Source organism: Euleptes europaea, chromosome 2 (genome assembly GCF_029931775.1).
Source record: "Euleptes europaea isolate rEulEur1 chromosome 2, rEulEur1.hap1, whole genome shotgun sequence".
Classification (NCBI taxonomy): Eukaryota; Metazoa; Chordata; class Lepidosauria; order Squamata; family Sphaerodactylidae; genus Euleptes; species Euleptes europaea.
This window is the reverse complement of record NC_079313.1, coordinates 24,112,512-24,129,888: the sequence shown is the minus strand read 5'-3', so window position 1 is coordinate 24,129,888 and position 17,377 is coordinate 24,112,512. Positions and strand designations below refer to the sequence as shown.

At 50.1% G+C, this 17,377-nt stretch overlaps 1 protein-coding gene across 1 annotated transcript in view; it reads left to right on the top strand.

Annotated features, from left to right (window-relative positions):
- Positions 1 to 2,275: 2,275 nt before the first annotated feature.
- PAPPA2 (pappalysin 2) overlaps positions 2,276 to 17,377 on the top strand; it is a 153,570-nt gene continuing 138,468 nt past the window's right edge. The window contains exon 1 of the mRNA XM_056844705.1: positions 2,276 to 2,654. Within this exon, the coding sequence (XP_056700683.1) occupies positions 2,276 to 2,654 (379 nt within the window). The remainder of the gene's footprint in view (positions 2,655 to 17,377) is intronic.

The following is a 17,377-nucleotide window of genomic DNA, read 5'->3' as shown; positions in this document are numbered from 1 at the left end:
GGGATCTGTGGGGAGGGGAAGGGAAGGTGAATGTAAGCTGGTTTGGGTCTTCCTTAAGTGGGAGAGAAGATCGGCATATGAAAACCAACTCTTCTTCTTCAACAGCTCCTCCGTGCCCCTCTCTCCTGGCAGCTCCAGCCAGCTCTCTGGGGACGCCCACCCCATCCTCCGCTCCTATTCATTGCCCTGAGTCTCAATTGCATCCTTTCTGGGAGGAAGATTGAAAGATCCCTACCCTTCCAGGTGAACACCCCCCCTGACCGTTATTTGGGAGCAGGATGTCTCTTCCAGATCAAAGTTGCTGCCCTACGGATCCCGACTTAGGAATCAGCTCTAGTAAACGCTATGGGGCTGCACCTGTGCCAAGAGGCACAGTTTCAGAATGCTCTCAATCGAGCTCCATCCCAGTCCAAAACCCCTTACTGCCCCTGAGGTGATGTCATAACGCAAACAGGCTTTCTTGGGAAGCCAATCTCCAGCCGGGAGCGAACATAAGAAAAGCCCTGCTGGATCAGACCAAGGCCCATCAAGTCCAGCCGTCTGTTCACACAGTGGCCAACCAGGTCTAGAGGTGGCTTCCTTAGTTCCTGAAGGGGGTGGGGTGGGGATCTCGATGGCCAGACTTTGGCGGGTTCGACTCCAGACCCATTTCCAGGGGGAAAGCCCCCAATGGTTTCCGCTCCATTTCCAGTGGAGCTGTGCTTCATTGGAGGTCCCAATGAATCCGGTGGGGCTTACTTCCAAGCAGTGGCATCCGAAGAGGCGAGCTCCGGCTTGCGAAAGCTGGTCCCCTGCCAGAAATTGTGGCCATTTATGCACGGGAGGTTTGGCCTTGGATTTGCCGCTCTCTGGATTTTCCCCATCTGAATTCTCAGAACTCTGCATGGGGGCTTCTTGTTAAGTTTTGAGAATTTGGATGGGGAAAATGTGTACCTAGAGAGTGGCAAACCCAAGGCAAAGCCTCCCAGGAGTTAGTCTTTAAGGTGCTACTGGGCGCGGGCTCTTTTCTTCTTCCAAGCAGCCAGGCTGCAGACTAGGAAGCAGAGGTAAGCGGGGGAACTCGGAAACCACCCCCAATAGACTCACTGCCACGTTCGCTTTGGCCTCCTTTATTCCCTGTTTCAGCCAGGATTCAGCCAGGATCGAGCGCACGTTCGGCGAAACGCATGCGGTCAACCCTGGCTGTAGTCAAAAAGGGCAAGAGTCCGGTAGCACCTTAAAGACTGACAAAAATATTTTCTGGTAGGGTAGGAGCTTTCGTGAGCCACAGCTCACTTCTTCAGATACAGCTAGAATGTGAATCCATCGGTCTTTAAGTAGAGGAACAGTATGTCAATGTGAACAGCAGGCGTGATGGGATTAGGTGTGATATGCAGAAGAGTCTGTGATGTCCAGGGGAGAGATGGGGGTGGAGAAATCAGCATTGGTAACGGGCCACGAATGCAATGAACCCTGGCTGAAACGGAATAAAGGAGGCTAAAGCGACCTTGCGTCCTCGCCCTTTAGCAGCCAAGAAAATCCGAGCTAAAGCGTCCCATGTTTCAATACCGGTCTCTTGTGGGTCCGACTGTTTTAAAGTCATTTTAATGTTATTTTGTGATGCTTTTAATGTTTTGTAGGGTGGGTCGTGATGGCCTTCGGCCGCAGACAATACATGTGATCACTCACTCACTGGGAGGGACGGGGAAGCAGCTGGCCCAGGGTCGCCCCCTGGCTCTAACCCCTTTTACCTGGCCGTAAGCCCTACCGATGAGCGGGGTCCTTCCCTTCCAAGCCAGCGGGGCTGGGCTCGGGCCGCGCAAGCCAGGGCTGCCGCCGCCACCCCCAAAGCGGGCGGGGGGGGGGAGGAGGGAGGGCGGGGGCGAGGGGGAAGAGGGCCGGGCGGCGGAGCCGTTTATGAGACGGGGCCTCGCCGGCATCAGTCCTCCTCCGCCAAAGCCGGGGAGGGAGGCCGACGGGCTCTTCAGACCCTGACCCCCACCCACCCCACCCACCGCCGGCGCTTCTCTCCCCCCCCCATCCCCTGCCAGGGGCTCGGGGCCCCTGCGACGGGGCTGGAAGCCGGAGCCCCATAACCGTGGGGAGGGAGACGGGGCGAGAGGCGGCGGGACCCGGGCTCCCGGGCTGGGCGGGGGACGGAGGGGGGGCGATGAGGCCCCGCGGCGGCCCCCGGGCGGCGAGCGGCGGCCCCTGACCGCGCCGGCCCGACGATGCCCGGGCGGCCCGTGGCCCCCACGTGAGCCGGCCGGGGACCGGGGGGGACCGGCGGCCGGGGATGGCGCGCCCGGCGGCGGCGGCGGCCGTCGTGTGCCTGCTGGGCCTGCTGGGCGCGGCCGGCGGCGGGGGGCCGGGCTGCCCCGACGGGGAGCGCTGCGGGCTGCGCAGGGCGCGATCGGCGGCCCCCGGCCCCGGCGGGCCGTCGGAGGGCGGCGGCGTGGAGGAGCCGCGGGCAGGGAGCCGCGCCGCCCCGCTGCGCCGGAGCGCCGGGGCCGGCCCCGACGGCCAGGCGCCGCCGGCCGCCCTCTACTTCTCCGGCGGCCGGGAGCAGCTGCTCTGGCGGCCGGGGCTGGGCGCCCAGCTGCCCCGCGGCCAGTTCACCGTCGAGGCCTGGGTCAAGCCCGAGGGAGGCCAGGGCAACCCGGCTGTCGTCGCAGGTAAGCCGGGGGCGCTGGAGGAGGGAGATCCTTCGCCATCTCCGTGAATGGGGTCGGTTTGGGGGAGCGGGGGGGGGGTCGAAAGCCAACCGCTGGAAAACCTCGTGGCAGATTGTCAAAAGTCCATTTTTTGCACGGCCCCCTTCTGCGTGGGGGGTTTTGCCTTGGGTTTGCCGCTTTCCACAGGCACGTTTTCCCCGTCTGCGTTCACAAAACTCTGCATGCCCCCCCCCCCCTCATTTTTAAGTTTTGACCGTCCGGATGGGGGAAATGTGCACAAAACTCTGCATGGCCCCCTCCCCTCATTTTTAAGTTTTGACCGTCCGGATGGGGGAAATGTGCACAAAACTCTGCATGCCCCCCCCTCATTTTTAAGTTTTGACCGTCCGGATGGGGGAAATGTGCACAAAACTCTGCATGGCCCCCTCCCCTCATTTTTAAGTTTTGACCGTTCGGATGGGGGAAAGGTGCACAAAACTCTGCATGGCCCCCCCCCCCTCATTTTTAAGTTTTGACCATCCGGATGGGGGAAATGTGCATCTAGAGAGTGGCAGGTCCAAGGCAGAACCTCCCCTGCAGAAATGGCCGCGGTCAGTTTGGATGCTCGCTCAAAGCTCTTTTTAAAAATGCGACTTTACAAAATGCCTTTGCTCGGTCCCGACGCCAAAGGAGAAGTTCCACTCCCCCCACTCACCTGCTCCTTTGTTCCTGTTTGCGTCTCCATTAGCCTATGCGTAGCTAACTGTTGTTCTGCATTGTTCCTTGAGCGGGATTCTTCGCGGCAAACACCGAAGGTCGCGTTAAATGGGCTGTTTGGTAATGCGAAGCAGGTATGTGCCGGCTTCGTAGTCACTTCCGGAATGATGGTTCAGCGGGCAAAATTCAAAAAAATCTGCGGGGCAACCGTGCAAAAATGGCCAAAGTCTCCCGATGTTTCTCTCGAGGGCAGACAGAAAGGGGTGCGAATGGCGTGTGTGTTTCCTTAGAGCCTGAACAATGCGCCAGGGTGTGTGTGTGTGACCAGCTGAAGCTGAAGGGTGAGAGATTCAAAACAGATAAAAGGAAGTATTTCTTCTCCCAACGCAGAGTTAAATTGTGGAACTCCCTGCCCCAGGATATGGTGATGGCTGCCAGCTTGCAAGGTTTTAAGAGGGGAGTGGACATGTTCATGGAGGAGAGGGGTGTCCATGGCTACTAGTCAAAAGGAATACTAGTCATGATGCACACCTATTCTCTCCAGTGTCAGAGGAGCATGCCTGTTATATTAGGTGCTGAGGAACACAGGCAGGATGGTGCTGCTGCAGTTTTCTTGTTTTGTGGGCTTCCTAGAGGCACTTGGTTGGTCACTGGGTGAACAGACTGCTGGATTTGATGGACCTTGGTCTGATCCAGCATGGCTTTTCTTGTGTTCTTATTCATTTTCTTTGGGCTGCTTCCCGTATGTGACCTTGCCAGCCTGTCTGGGATTACTCTTACCTACCCTCATGAACTTCAGCGGACTTAGACTGGAAGGAGTCTGTTGCGGATGGCACTGTTGCAGTACACTTTCTGCCCTCCTCCCCCAGCTGCTGTGAACCTTAAAAAAGACATTATGTGCAAGCCAATGCATGTCTGCTGAAAAGGAGGTTCTGTTATGCCCAATGCAGCTTGCTGATGGAAAGTGCCATCAAGTCGCAGCTGACTTACGGGGGACCCCTCCCCCCCAAATACAGTTTTCAAGGCAAGAGGTGCTCAGAGGTGGTTTGCCATTGCCCGCCTCTAATCCTAAAAATCCATTCTGTACAAGCCTCTGTATGTCTACTGAAAAGTAAGTTTGCTTCTGTCCAGTGGGGGACTTGGGGGGGGGGGCGTGCTGCCAGATGCAGCTGACTTATAGCGACCCCTTAGGGTTTTCAAGACAGGAGATGTTCAGAGGTGGTTGGCCATTGCCTGCAACCTTGGACCTCCTTGGTGGTCCCCCATCCAAGTACTAATCAAGGCTAATCTTGCTTAGCTTCCAAGATGTGATAAGGTTGGGTTAGCCTGGGCCACTGAGGTCAGGAATCCAATATACCTTATTCCCAGGTATATAGGTGCATAGAATAGCATCCTTGAACACATGAAGCTGCCTTATACTGAATCAGACCCTTGGTCCATCAAAGTCAGTATTGTCTACTCAGACTGGCAGTGGCTCTCCAGGGTCTCAAGCAGAGGTCTTTCACATCACCTGCTTGCCTAGTCCCTTTAACTGGAGATGCCAGGGATTGAGCCTGGGACCTTCTGCATGCCAAGCAGATGCTCTGCCACATCCTCCTCCCCATCCTTTGTGCATGACTTTTTGTGATATCTCTGGCAATAGGAAAAAGGTACAATAAAAGGCGTTTAAGTATAGATTATACCTGGGAGGAAATCTTCTGGAAATCTGATTATACCTGCGTACAGAGTGTCAAATACTTAAATTGCTGTGTGTGGCAATAGAAAGAACAGGATTTTTCTGGTCGCTGGAGAAAATGGAATTTGGCAATGAGGACTAGTTGGTCTTGGGGACCGGATCTCCTGAAACACATTTCAGAATGAAAGAAGAAGAAGAAGAGTTGGTTTTTATATGCCGAGAAAGTGTACCACTTAAGGCAGAATCAAACCCGCTTACAATCACCTTTCCCTTCCCCTCCCCACAACAGACACCCTGTGAGGTAGGTGAGGCTGAGAGAGCTCTTAATAGAACTGTAACTTGCCCAAGGTCACCCAGCTGGCTTCGTGTGTAGGAGCGGGGAAAGAAATCCAGTTCACCAGATTAGCCTCCACAGCTCATGTGGATGAGTGGAGAATCAAAACCAGTTCTCCAGATTACTGTCCACCGCTCTTAACCACTGCATTACGCCGGTGTGATTTTGTGCTGCATAGAAATTTCTCCCCAAGCTTCTTGGAATTGACTTTTTCTGGTGCTGCTCTAAAAATAAGATTGGCATCAGTTGGATCAGGCTTCTTGTCATCAGGGACACCTTTGCCAGTGATGCTGTGCTAGCCTAGGAGTGACGCTTGGTGTTCTAATGCTCTGCCCTTAAAAGCGTAGCTCTCCAGTTATGATAGCACTTCCATTCTGCAGGGCATTATTTATTTATACATTACACTTTTTATCCTGTTTTTCCTCCAAGAAACTCTGTGTGGTGTACAGCATACTCCCCTCTGGTTTTTATCCCCACAGCAACCTTGTGAGGTAGGTTAAGCCAACAAAGTGCGACTAGTCCGAGATCACCTAGCAAACTTCATGGGAGAGTGGGGATTTGAACCTGGGTCTCCCAGGTCCTAGTCCAGTGTTCTTAGCCTCAAGACCACACTGGCACATGTAGCACATTGGTATATGTGTGCCCATTTTGCTAGCCAACCAGATGCTTCTCCTGCTATCTATAGAGCCACAAGAGAATCTAGAACTAAGCAGTTCAAAGAAATGATTTGCACGTGTGGTTTATTTACTGAGCATCTCTCCCTAAAATGAGCCTACACGTTTCAAATAGGGGAATCCTATGCAAAACGCTGCTCGTATTTTTCAATGGAGGAGCTGGGAAACCTACCGCTTTAAGTGGCAATTGCTTTAAATGGCCCATTGTTTAAAGCGGTGGGTTTCCCGGCTCCTGCATTGAAAAATATGAGCAGCATTCACAACAGAGAATCTGACTACAGCCAGTCAGCCACTTCACTATTTCTTAACTTTTCTATGGAGGAGAACCGGATGGGGGTGACCCCTTCCAAACCCCATAAAATCAGACCCCCTGATCCAGTCTTCACCAAATGTGCGAGTTCTTGCAAGGAGAGTCCCTTGCAGCCACACTGCAAATTTGGGAGCTCTACCTGGACTATGCTAGGTAACTTGTCTCATGCCACTGCATTGTGCTTCCATTTGATCCTTCCCCCTGTGCCTAACTTCTGCAGCATCCGAATTCATCCTGCTGTCCTCTTGGAACAACTTCATGTTGGATCAGAGGCCCAGGCATGCCGAAACTGAAAATGCTTGTCTAGCAACCACTGGGGGGCACCCTTGCAGCAGGCAAAGGTAACTAGGCAAGGCTTTGCTAGTGTAATTGGCACAGGGGCATCCTCTTTGTGGGAATCCTGAACAACAGAAAAATAAAACTTGTGCAAGGCATCATCTTTTGTTTTTTGGACCAGTGTTTGTCTGTGTGGGGAGTGCATGGCTTCTTGGGTAGAGTTGGAAGGAATCTCCAAAAAATTTGAAAGCCAGTCCACTGCAAGCTGGCATAACTTGAAATCCACTGAGCTCAGGGCAGCTTGCCAGCCACATGCTCAACACCCTCTGGATTTTGCAATCCTAACCAAAAACGGAAGTTTCAGTTTGCCCCCATTGGGCCACTATAGATGACTGGCGAGGGTCAAAGGTTTTGCACAGTATGCACAACCTCCTTTGGTGCCTCTTTTCTCTGGTACCCCCTTCTCATTTCCCCTTACAAATAATTCTAGGAATGCGAACACACATGCAGCTGCCTGATACTGAAGCATACCATCTGTGCGTCAAGGCATCATGGTCGGTATTGTCTACTCAGACTGGCAGCAGCTCTCCATGGTGTTAAGTAGAGGTCTTTCCCATCAGCTACTACCTGATCCTTTTTTTTTACAGGAGATGCTGGGTTTTGAAGCTGGATCATTCTGCGGGCCAAGCAGATATGCTCTACCATTGAACCATGGCCCCGCCCTGCTTGTGGGCACCATGTGTTGTGATGAGAAGATTACATGGATTTTATTGAGAGGCCTTTCAGCCTTCTGTTTTTAGAGCTCCCTTGTTAGTGATTTTAGAGTGGTCAAAAGGCATTGGTGTGAAAGGCTTGGAGAGAAGCCCCCCAACCAGTGGATGAGACATCAGAATTAATAATGCTGTCATCCTTAATACACCAGCAACGCGCAGGGTAGGAAGGACTTGAGGGTCACTTAGTCCAAATCCTGAGCTCCCATGAGCATAGGAAGCTGCCTTTTGCCAAGTCAGACTCTTGGTCTATCAAAATCAGTATTGTCTCCTTGCTGCGAGTGGCTCTCAAGGCTCAGAAAGGATGGGGGACTCCTTGGTCTACCCCAATATACCATTCAAATACAACTGGACAGGGAGTGCCCATTCAGAAACAACTGCCTCCATTGGATGAGGATGCTTAGCTTGCAACATCCCAATAGTTTGTGATTGGCCCCAGTAGACCATGGCAGCCATTTTGTACTAGGATTCAGCCTCCATGTCCGCCATTTTGTGGTGGTGCCCGGTCCTCGTTATCAAAAAACCAGAAGCGCACCAAGATTGTGAACTTAGGCCTTTTATGCTTGGCTGTTTCCCTCGCGGTCACCCCTCCAACGACTTTGGGTCTTCATTTTGATTATGCATCTCGTTTCTGACCATCAGAGGTTGCCTCCCTCTCCACCTGTGTTTCCCTGCATTTTTCTCGCGTTTTCAGAGACCTGCTTTATCTTGAATTTGAAAATGTGGGCAAAACGAGGGGAAATACAGGGGGAGAGCAAGGCGAACTCTGATGGTCGGAAATGGCATGTATAATCAACACAAAGACCTGAAGTCGTCAGAGGGGTGACTGCGAGGAAAACAGCCAAGCATAATAGTCCCTAGGTAGATGCCGAGTTGTTTTCTGTTGCCCCAGAAGGTCGGACCAGAACCAACGGGTTAAAATTAAATCAAAAGAGTTTCCATCTAGACATTACACAGTTAGAGCGGTTCCTCAGTGGAACAGGCTTCCTCGGGAGGTGGTAAGTGCTCCTTCCCTGGAGGTTTTTTAGAGGTTAGATGGTCATCCGTCAGCAATGCTGATTCTATGACCTTAGGCAGTTCATGAGAGGGAGGGCATCTTGGCCATCTTCTGGGCATGGAGTAGGGGTCGCTGGGTGTGTGTGGGGGGAGGTAGTTGTGAAATTCCTGCATTGTGCAGGGGGTTGGACTGGATGACCCTGGTGGTCCCTTCCAACTCTATGATTCTATGATCATGAGAGGGAGGCCAGGAAGGGTTGCATCAGTGTTTGGCCCTTGTGGCCCTCTCTTACATGCCTAGGGAAATGCTGATCACCACTTTGGGATCAGGAAGCAATTTTCCTCCAGGCCACATTGGCCAGTGATCCTGGAGAGTTTTTTGTTTGTTTGTGTTTTGGTCATCTCATGGGCATGGAGATAGGGTCACTGGGGGTGTGGGGGGAAGGTAGTTGTGAATTCCCTGCATTGTGCAGGGGGGTTGGACTAGATGACCCTGGTGGTTCTGTCCAGCTCTATGATTCTGTGATTGGGGACTGCTATCATAGGTTGTGTTCGCAGTCACCCCAGTCCTACCAGAGCCTCTGCTGAAGAGAACCAGCCATGCTCTCTCCTCCTTAGTGAAGGCTGAGACAGACATGTGGGGAAATAGCCGGCACACAAGCCCCTTGGCGAGCCGCTCCCCAGGAACCATTTCCAGCAACTTATTGAACTTGTTCACAGCTGAGCATTCTGCTTTTTCTCAGCCTCAGGCAGATGACCAACAAATAAAGCTGCTTGGGAGGGGACCTCAGGTCATTATCTCAAAACCCAGGACTTTGCCTGGAAGTGTAAGGGATATTCAAGGGTTGTTCATGTTGTACTTCAAAAATTATCTTATAAATGGAAAGTGAAATAAAGGCTTAAAGTTGTTTATGCTCAGAACTATTCCTACAAATCAAGGATTTCTGTGCAAATTTGCTTATTTCTTATTTATGTTAAGTCTTTCTCCAAGGAAGGAAAGTGGTCAGATGTCACCATCTATCTACAAATAAAACTCTAACCCCATGATACCCAGTGTAGTGCCCATGAGTGCCATGGTACCTGCCAATGGTGCCTGGGAGCCAGCGTAGTATAGTGGTTAAGAGCGGTGGTTTGGAGCAGTGGACTCTGATCTGGAGAACTGGGTTTGGTTCCTCACTCTTCCACATGAGCGGCAGACTCTAATCTGGTGAACTGGGTTGGTATCCCCACTCCTACACATGAAGCCAGCTGGGTGACCTTGGGCTAGTCACAGCTCTCTTAGAGCTCTCTCAGCCCCACCTACCTCACATAGTTTATTGAAGGGGTGGAGAGTCCAGGTATTGTTAGTGATCCTCCTACTTCACTGCAAGGTTATCTGGGAAGTGGGAAGGACTATTCAGCCACTGTAATGGTTGCTTTTACCATTGGGAATGCTAGTTGAGGTTTTACATTTATTACATAGTTGCTGGAGTGGATTTTTTGGGTAATTGTACCAAAATTGAACGTTGTGTTCATTTTAAAAATCATGACAATTTGGCACGGATAACCTACTTGGAATGGAGCGTAAATGGCCCAGTTTTAAAACAAAGGAAAACTGGATGAAGTGAAAGACCTCTGCCTGAGACCTGCATAGCTGCTCCCAGTCAGAGGAGACAAGACTGACCTTGAAAGACCAAGAGAGCAATCCTAAGCAGGTCTACTTAGAATCTTACTCAGGTCTGTTCCATGGAGCTTACTCCCAGGAAAGCGTTCTGAGGATTGTATTCAGAATTATCTTCGTGTTTGAGTGTGTTTTTTGTTGTTGATTCTTTAGCCAATGTATTTCTTTTTAGAGGTAGGTTATTTTGGGTATGTCGTGTTGCATAATTGTTCATGGGCTCAATGGTGCGATGGTGTAATCGTATAACAATCCAGTGTTTTCTTTCTAAAAAATTCTTCAAAATAGACTAGTGCGCCAATTTTTCTTCAGTGTTTTTGGCACAGGATGTTAGTTTTTAAGTAGTTTATTGGTTTTATATTACATACTTGTTCTCTTGCAGTTCTGCAGAGAGGTAAGGACGACTAAATGTTGTCACCTTTGCGCTTTCTTTGCTTCCCCTCAGCACGAACGGGTTTGGTCGTCTAGTTCTTTCCTCCCCTTCCCCAACAAGGACGGGGTCAACTAAAAACACCCTTCAGTTTAAATTAGTCTTTTAGAAGGAAGCAAATCTAAAATAGTAACTTCAAGAATTGACCAGAACTTGTTACTGAATTGCCAAATACGACTCTGCGGGGAGAGCGTTCCAAAAGAGAGTTTGGCATTTCTAAGAAAGGGGAAAATGTCACTGCCCTTATCTGTTCCTCTATGAATGAGGAAGCACAGAAGGGAATATGCGGAAGGCAGCGTTCTTTCCGACATCCAGGTCTCAGCTCATTTAGGGGTTTAAAGGTTAAGCTAGCGCCTTGAACGGTGCCCGGAAACACACAGGCAGCCGAAGCGAGATGTTTCAGAACGGTTGTGTTCTCCACCAACGGTTGTGGTGTAGTGGTCAAGAGCGGTGGTTTGGAGCGGCAGACTCTGAATCTGGAGAACCGGGTTTGATTCCCCACTCCTCCACGTGAACGGCAGAGGCTGATCTGGAGAACTGTATTGGTTTCCCCACTCCTACACACGAAGCCAGCTGGGTGACCCTGGGCTAGTCCTAGTTCTCTTAGAGCTCTCTCAGCCTCACCTACCTTACAGGGTGTGGGGAGGGGAAGGGAAGGTGATTGTAAGCTGGTTTGAGTGTCCCTTAAGTGGTAGAGAAAGCCGGCATATAAAAATCAACTCTTCCTCTTCCTCCTCCTGCTCCTCCTCCTTGTTCCTCTTCTTCTTCTTCCTCTTCCTGCTCCTCCTCCTCCTCCTTTTTCCTCTTGTTCCTCTTCTTCCTATTCCTCCTCCTCCTCCTACTTCTGGATTTCGCACCAGCTGCACGTTGTGAGTGTATTTCCAAGGCAGGTGGAGTAGTTTTAATGCCCTCCCTCGGAAGCTGCCTTCTCAGTGTTCCTTTGGGATGCTAGGACCCTGCTGGCTGGCTAGAGCATGATACCCCATGCCCTGTGCTGTACCTCCAGGCGTTTTGGGCCACAGCAGTGGGGGGGGGGGGAGCCAAGAAGCATGGAAAATCCGTTCTCTCTCTGGAAAAGGTCCTTTGGATACAAACTGTGGGTTCCCCACCTGGGGCAAATAGCAGCTCCAGAGTGGAGGAATCTTTTCCACCCCTGAAACAGAGTGGGAAGAAAGGGTTTCCTTCCTCCTCACGTTTCAAACCCAGTCCCCCTCCCCGGATGCACACAGGAATGCCCTTGTAGAAATCTATGGTGAGACCACACTAGGAATACTGTGTACAGTTTTGGTTACCACACCTAAAAAAGGATATTGCAGAGCTTGAGAAGGTGCAGAGAAGAGCAGCCAAAATGATCAGGGGGCTAGCACAACTGCCCTATGAGGAACGGTTAAAACGCTTAGGGCTGTTTAGCTTAGAAAGAAGGTGGTTAAGGGGAGATATGGTAGAGGTCTATAAAATTATGCATGGTATGGAGAGAGTGGACGGAGAAGCTGGAGGGTGAGGGATTCAAAACAGATAAAAGGAAGTATTTCTTCACACAATGCGTAGTTAAATTGTGGACCTCCCTGCCCCAGGATGTGGTGATGGCTGCCAACTTGGAAGGCTTTAAGAGGGGGGGTGGATATGTTCATGAAGGAGAGGGCTGTCCATGGCTACTAGTCAAAATGAATACTAGTCATGATGCATACTTATTCTCTCCAGGTTCAGAGGAGCATGCCTATTATATTAGGTGCTGTGGGACACAGGCAGGATGGTGCTGCTGCAGTCGTCTTACTTGTGGGCTTCCTAGAGACACCTGGTTGGCCACTGTGTGAACAGACTGCTGGTCTTCATGGACTTTGGTCTGACCCTCCATGGCCTTTCTTATGTTCTTTTGTAAATTCAAAGGAGATCTGGAGGTATCTTTATGGAACCCCTGTTGCCATTGTGGGTTTTGCCCTTTGTGTGGAGGGCCAAGTGGCCCCTTTCCCTTCCTTTTGCCCCAAAGTAGCCAGCCGGAAAGACCTGTGGGGACAAAGGCCGATTCTCTTCATACACTGCTTTTGTGAATGTGGGAGTGAAGTTATGGTCTTTGGGTGGGCTGAGTTTGCCTCAGGGGTCTTCAGTGGCTGACCCCTTCTTCTAGTGCTAAGGTCTTTTCATAGGCCAGGGTATGCTGACTTTCTTTGTATCAGTCCCCCAGTTTCCTCTGGCTGCTGCGCCTGTTCATGTTCCAGCATTGAGGACTCTACCCACTGGCTCCTTGACTTTTGGAATTCCTTGCTCTTTTGAACGGAGGCTGGACTGGAATGGTCTGATCCCAGCTTCAGACACGTTCCTGGCTATATTCCCAGTTGCTGGCTAGGCTTCTGAAACGGGGTGTCACATGAGGTTCTCGGTTCCTCAAGAACAGTAGCCGTTCAGCCTCGAAGTGTGGGGAGGATGATTCTGTCTAACTGTTGCATTTTAAAAGTATGCTTCTGCTCCAAGGAGCTCAAGGTGGCTTACATGGTTCTCAGGCTTTTTGCCTTCTCAACAACCCTGTGAGGAAGGTGGGGACACAGAGAGATACCCGGACACCGGCTGGCTCAAAGTCACCCAGCAGGTTTCCACGGCAGAGAGGGGATTTAAGCCTCTAGTTCTAGTTCTAGCTAACCACTATACAGGTTGAGTATCCCTTATCTGCTTGGAACCAGAAGTGGTCCGTATTTTAGATCTTTCCATATTTAGAAATATTTTGGAATTTTTGCAAATATATAATGAGATATCTTGGGGATGAGACCCAAGTCTAAACACAAAATTAATTTATATTTTATATGTGTTTTATATCTACTCGACCTGTGTTTTATACACATAGGCTGGATGTAATTTTAAACAATATTTTTTAATAATTTTGTGTGTATTGAACCATCAGTGGGGTGAGGGCCTGCGTGTAATGCCTGCATGCCAGCTCAAAAGGGCCGGTTTTTGGATCAGTTTGGATATCAGATGTCCGGATAAGGGATACTCAACCTGTACTATGTTAGGTCTCTCAGGAGAGTTATGGGAATCTTGTGGGAAGGGATGCTGTTAGAACTGGGGCCAGCAACCTTTTATAATGGAAGAGACAAACCATATCAACATTCAGTGCAAGAGATCAACAAAGATCCAGTATAAGAAAGCCCCATTTGCATAACAGAAAATTGTGATGGAAAGTGCCGTAGACGACTTATGGTGACCCCATAGGGTTTTCGACACAAGAGATGTCCAGAGATGGTTTGCCATTGCCTGCTTCCACACCACAACCCTGGTATTCCTTGGTGGTCTCCCATCCAAATACTAACCAGGGCCGACCCTGCCTAGCTTCTGAGATCTGATGAGATCAGGCTAGCCTGGGCCATCCATATCAGGGCAGCTGAAAACATGCCTCTTAACATTACTGATAAGTGACATGTTGATGCTTCCATGATGCTTCCATAGACTGAGCACTGGTTGTTGTGAGTCCTTTAGGAGAGCCAGCGTGGTGTAGTGGTTAAGAGCAGTGGTTTGGAGTGGTGGACTCTGATCTGGAGAACTGGGTTTGAGTCCCCACTCCTACACACGAAGCCAGCTGGGTGACCTTGGGCAAATCACAGCTCTCTTAGAGCTCTCTCAGCCTCATCTACCTCACAGGGTGTCTGTTGTGGGGAGGGGAAGGGAAAGGTGATTGTAAGCCTGTTTGATTCTGCCTTAAGTGGTAGACTTTCTTGGCATATAAAAACCAACTCTTCTTCTTTATTATGAATGCGCATCATCTTTCTCACCCCCTGGATTTGGGTGCCCTAGTTGCAAAATGTGTAGGGGAGGGCACTGTTCCAGGATACATCCCACCCTCTCAGTAAGTAACCTGACAAAATATGTATTCTGTGGAACAGACAAGGAATAAGCCTGTCTCAGGATATTCAGAGATGGGGCAGAGACCAGGAGTGTCTCATCCAAGCTCTCTCTTGTGATGTTCCTGGGGGGGGGGGGGGGCCTTCGGTTGCTCAGTCAGCACCAAACTCTTTGGATAGCTCCCTGAGTAGAGAGCAAGGCTGGCTGCAGACCGGAGAGGGCAGATTCTCAATCCTGACACCATGTGACATACAAGGCTATGGAGATTGTGCTGGAGTGTGAGCAGTTTGGGGAGTGCATGGTTGCTCTCGCAAGGCCTGATCCAGCAGGAACTTCTGCACAAGCCCAATTGAAATAGGTTCAACTACAACAGGAATTCTCCTGTTGTGGACTGGAAGAAAATGAATTAATCAAATCAAAAAAATAAAAATAAAAAAATCACACAAGGTTGGAAGAGACCACAAGGGCCATTGAGTCCAACTCCCTGCCATGCAGGATCCCACAATCAAAGCGCTCCCGACAGATGGCCATCCAACCTCTGCTTAAAGACCTCCAAAGACGGGGACTCCACCACCCTCTGAGGCAGCACATTCCACCGTCAAACAGCCCTCACCGTCAGAAAGTTCTTCCTAATGTTTAGGTGGAATCGTATTTCTCTTAGTTTAAATCCATTACTCCGTGTCCTAGTCTCTGGAGCAACAGAGAACAAGCTAGTTCCCTCATTAACATGGCATCCCTTCAGATATTTAAACATGGTCATCATGTCACCCCTTAACCTTCTCTTCTCCAGACTAAACAAACCCAGCTCCTTAAGTCTCTCCTCATAGGGCATAGACTCCAGACCTTTGATCATTCTGGTTGCTCTCCTCTGGAAGTCAAAGATGATGTTTCCCGTGTCCGTATGAGTCATTGTTCTGGCCTGATAGCTTCTAATGTGGAGGGATGCTCAGAAGGCAGACCAGTTCAGAAGCGTGAGGGCTCTTGTTGACTGCACCTGGGCCAGACTGAGGGAAAGACTCCTCAGAGAATGAACAGGAGGAGCTAGTGACCACCCTGAGGGAAGAGCAGGGGGCTCTGTGGTGGCCAACCAACACCAGCCTAGTCCCAGACCCAGAGCTCTGGACCCTCAGGCCTCAGCTGAGGTGCCTGTTGCTGAAGCTTCAGCTCAAGAAGATACCGTCAACTGGCCAGACCTTGGGGGAGCTGCCCTTCTCATAGGGTTAGACCCCAGACTACCAGCCCCCCAGGCTCTCCCCTATCCAGTGGGTGTGGTAGAGATAGCAGGCCTGCGAGAAGGCAGCACAGCAGGACAGAAGCACCACGCTTATAGCCCATGGTCTTACCACTGAGCCTGGTAACTTCTCTGATGTATGTAGTTCCTTCCAGGATTGGGTCTCAATCAGAGCCTAGCTAGAATATGCTGGGCTTTGGTGGTTCCCAGGGGCTAGTGAGTCCCTGTTGTACCTGCAGACTTGAATCTCGCAAACTTCAGACCAGGACCTAGAATACAGTACTGCCCTGAAGGACAGATCCCAGTCTCCAGCTACTGTGTGGATCTCTGCTCCAGATGAATCCTTAGCCAGCTCCATTATTTGGCTGCTAAGGCAGAATAGCTGCTCCTGAGATAGGATTTATAATCTTTATTCTTCCTCTCTCCACAAGTAATTTTAAAGTGGCAACTTTTTGGATGCAGGAGAAAGGGTGAAGAGTTTGGGACTATTCAGCTTGGAAAAAAGATGGCTAAGGGGAGGGGAAATAATAGAGGTTTCTAAACATTTGGTACATTTGGTGGAGAAAGTGGGTAGAGAAAGCTTCCCCCACCCTCTCCTGTAATGCTAGAATTTGGGGCACCCAGTGAAGTTGATGGGCAGTAGATTCAGGATGAACAAAAGAAAATACTTCCTTACTTATCAGGAAACTAAATATTGGAGAATTCATTGCCACTGGATATTGCGAAGAACACAAGCATAGATGGCTTTAAAGGGGGGTTAGACAGATTCGTAGAGGAGAGGTCCATCAATGGCTATTAACCATGGGGAGTAAAGGGAACCTCCATATTAAGAGGCAGTAAAGCTATGAAACCCAGTGCCAGGAAGCAACATCTGGGGAAGTCCTTGGCCTTCTATGCCCAGTTTTTTGGCCCTCCAGGGCAACTGATTGGTCCCTGTGTGAAATGCAGTGCTGGACTAGAAGGACTCCTGGTCTGATTCACCAGGACATTTTTTAATGTTCTTCCAAGCATGCCTTAGCAACACCAGAAATTTGTGTAAAAACCAAAGAATGTCATTGGGGTTGGATCCAGGGATCTGTCAGCAGCATTGATGGTCGCAGTTCTTTCCCATATTCCTCTCCCCTAGTGGTCTTTTCCAGCCCTGATAGACGAGACAAAGGGCTGCTGAGATGAAGACAATGAAGGAAAGATACATGATCCCTGCACCCACAGATTACTGGATCAAGTGATTTTGAAAGGCAGCCCTTGGGGTGTACTGTTCATGTTTTGAATTGCACTTATAACATACACGGTGCACTTTACAAAGCTACTTCCATCTCTACATGGTGTTGCTGTTGCCAAACTGGAAATCTATAGAGGAAAAAGATTCAGGAGATCAGCTGGGTGTATGTGAGTGGACCCTGAGTATTGGGGGGAGGGAGAACTGTTACCTTGTACCTGGGAACCTGGGTGACGGATGCAAACTACAAGTCCCTTATATTGTATGCAATTTCTGTATGTCATTTCAGCAATAAACAAGAAACTTTTCTTTCTTGATTCATGAGATCGCATAGGTGAGATGGGATTATGTGAATCTGTAGAAAAGCGGGGTGGAGACTTTGTTTTATATATATACGTTTTTACCAGGCCCAGAGAAACAGTGTTTGGGCTGTTTGTGTGTAAGACTGGTATAGTAGTTAGCTTATCAGTTTAGGATCTGGGAAACCCAAGTTCAAATCTCCACTTGTACATGGAAGCTCGCGGGATGACCTTGGGCCGGTCACACACTCAGCCCAACCCACCTGTCAAGGTTGCTGTGAAGATAAAATGAAGGAGGGAAGAACGATCCTGTAAGGTGCTTTAG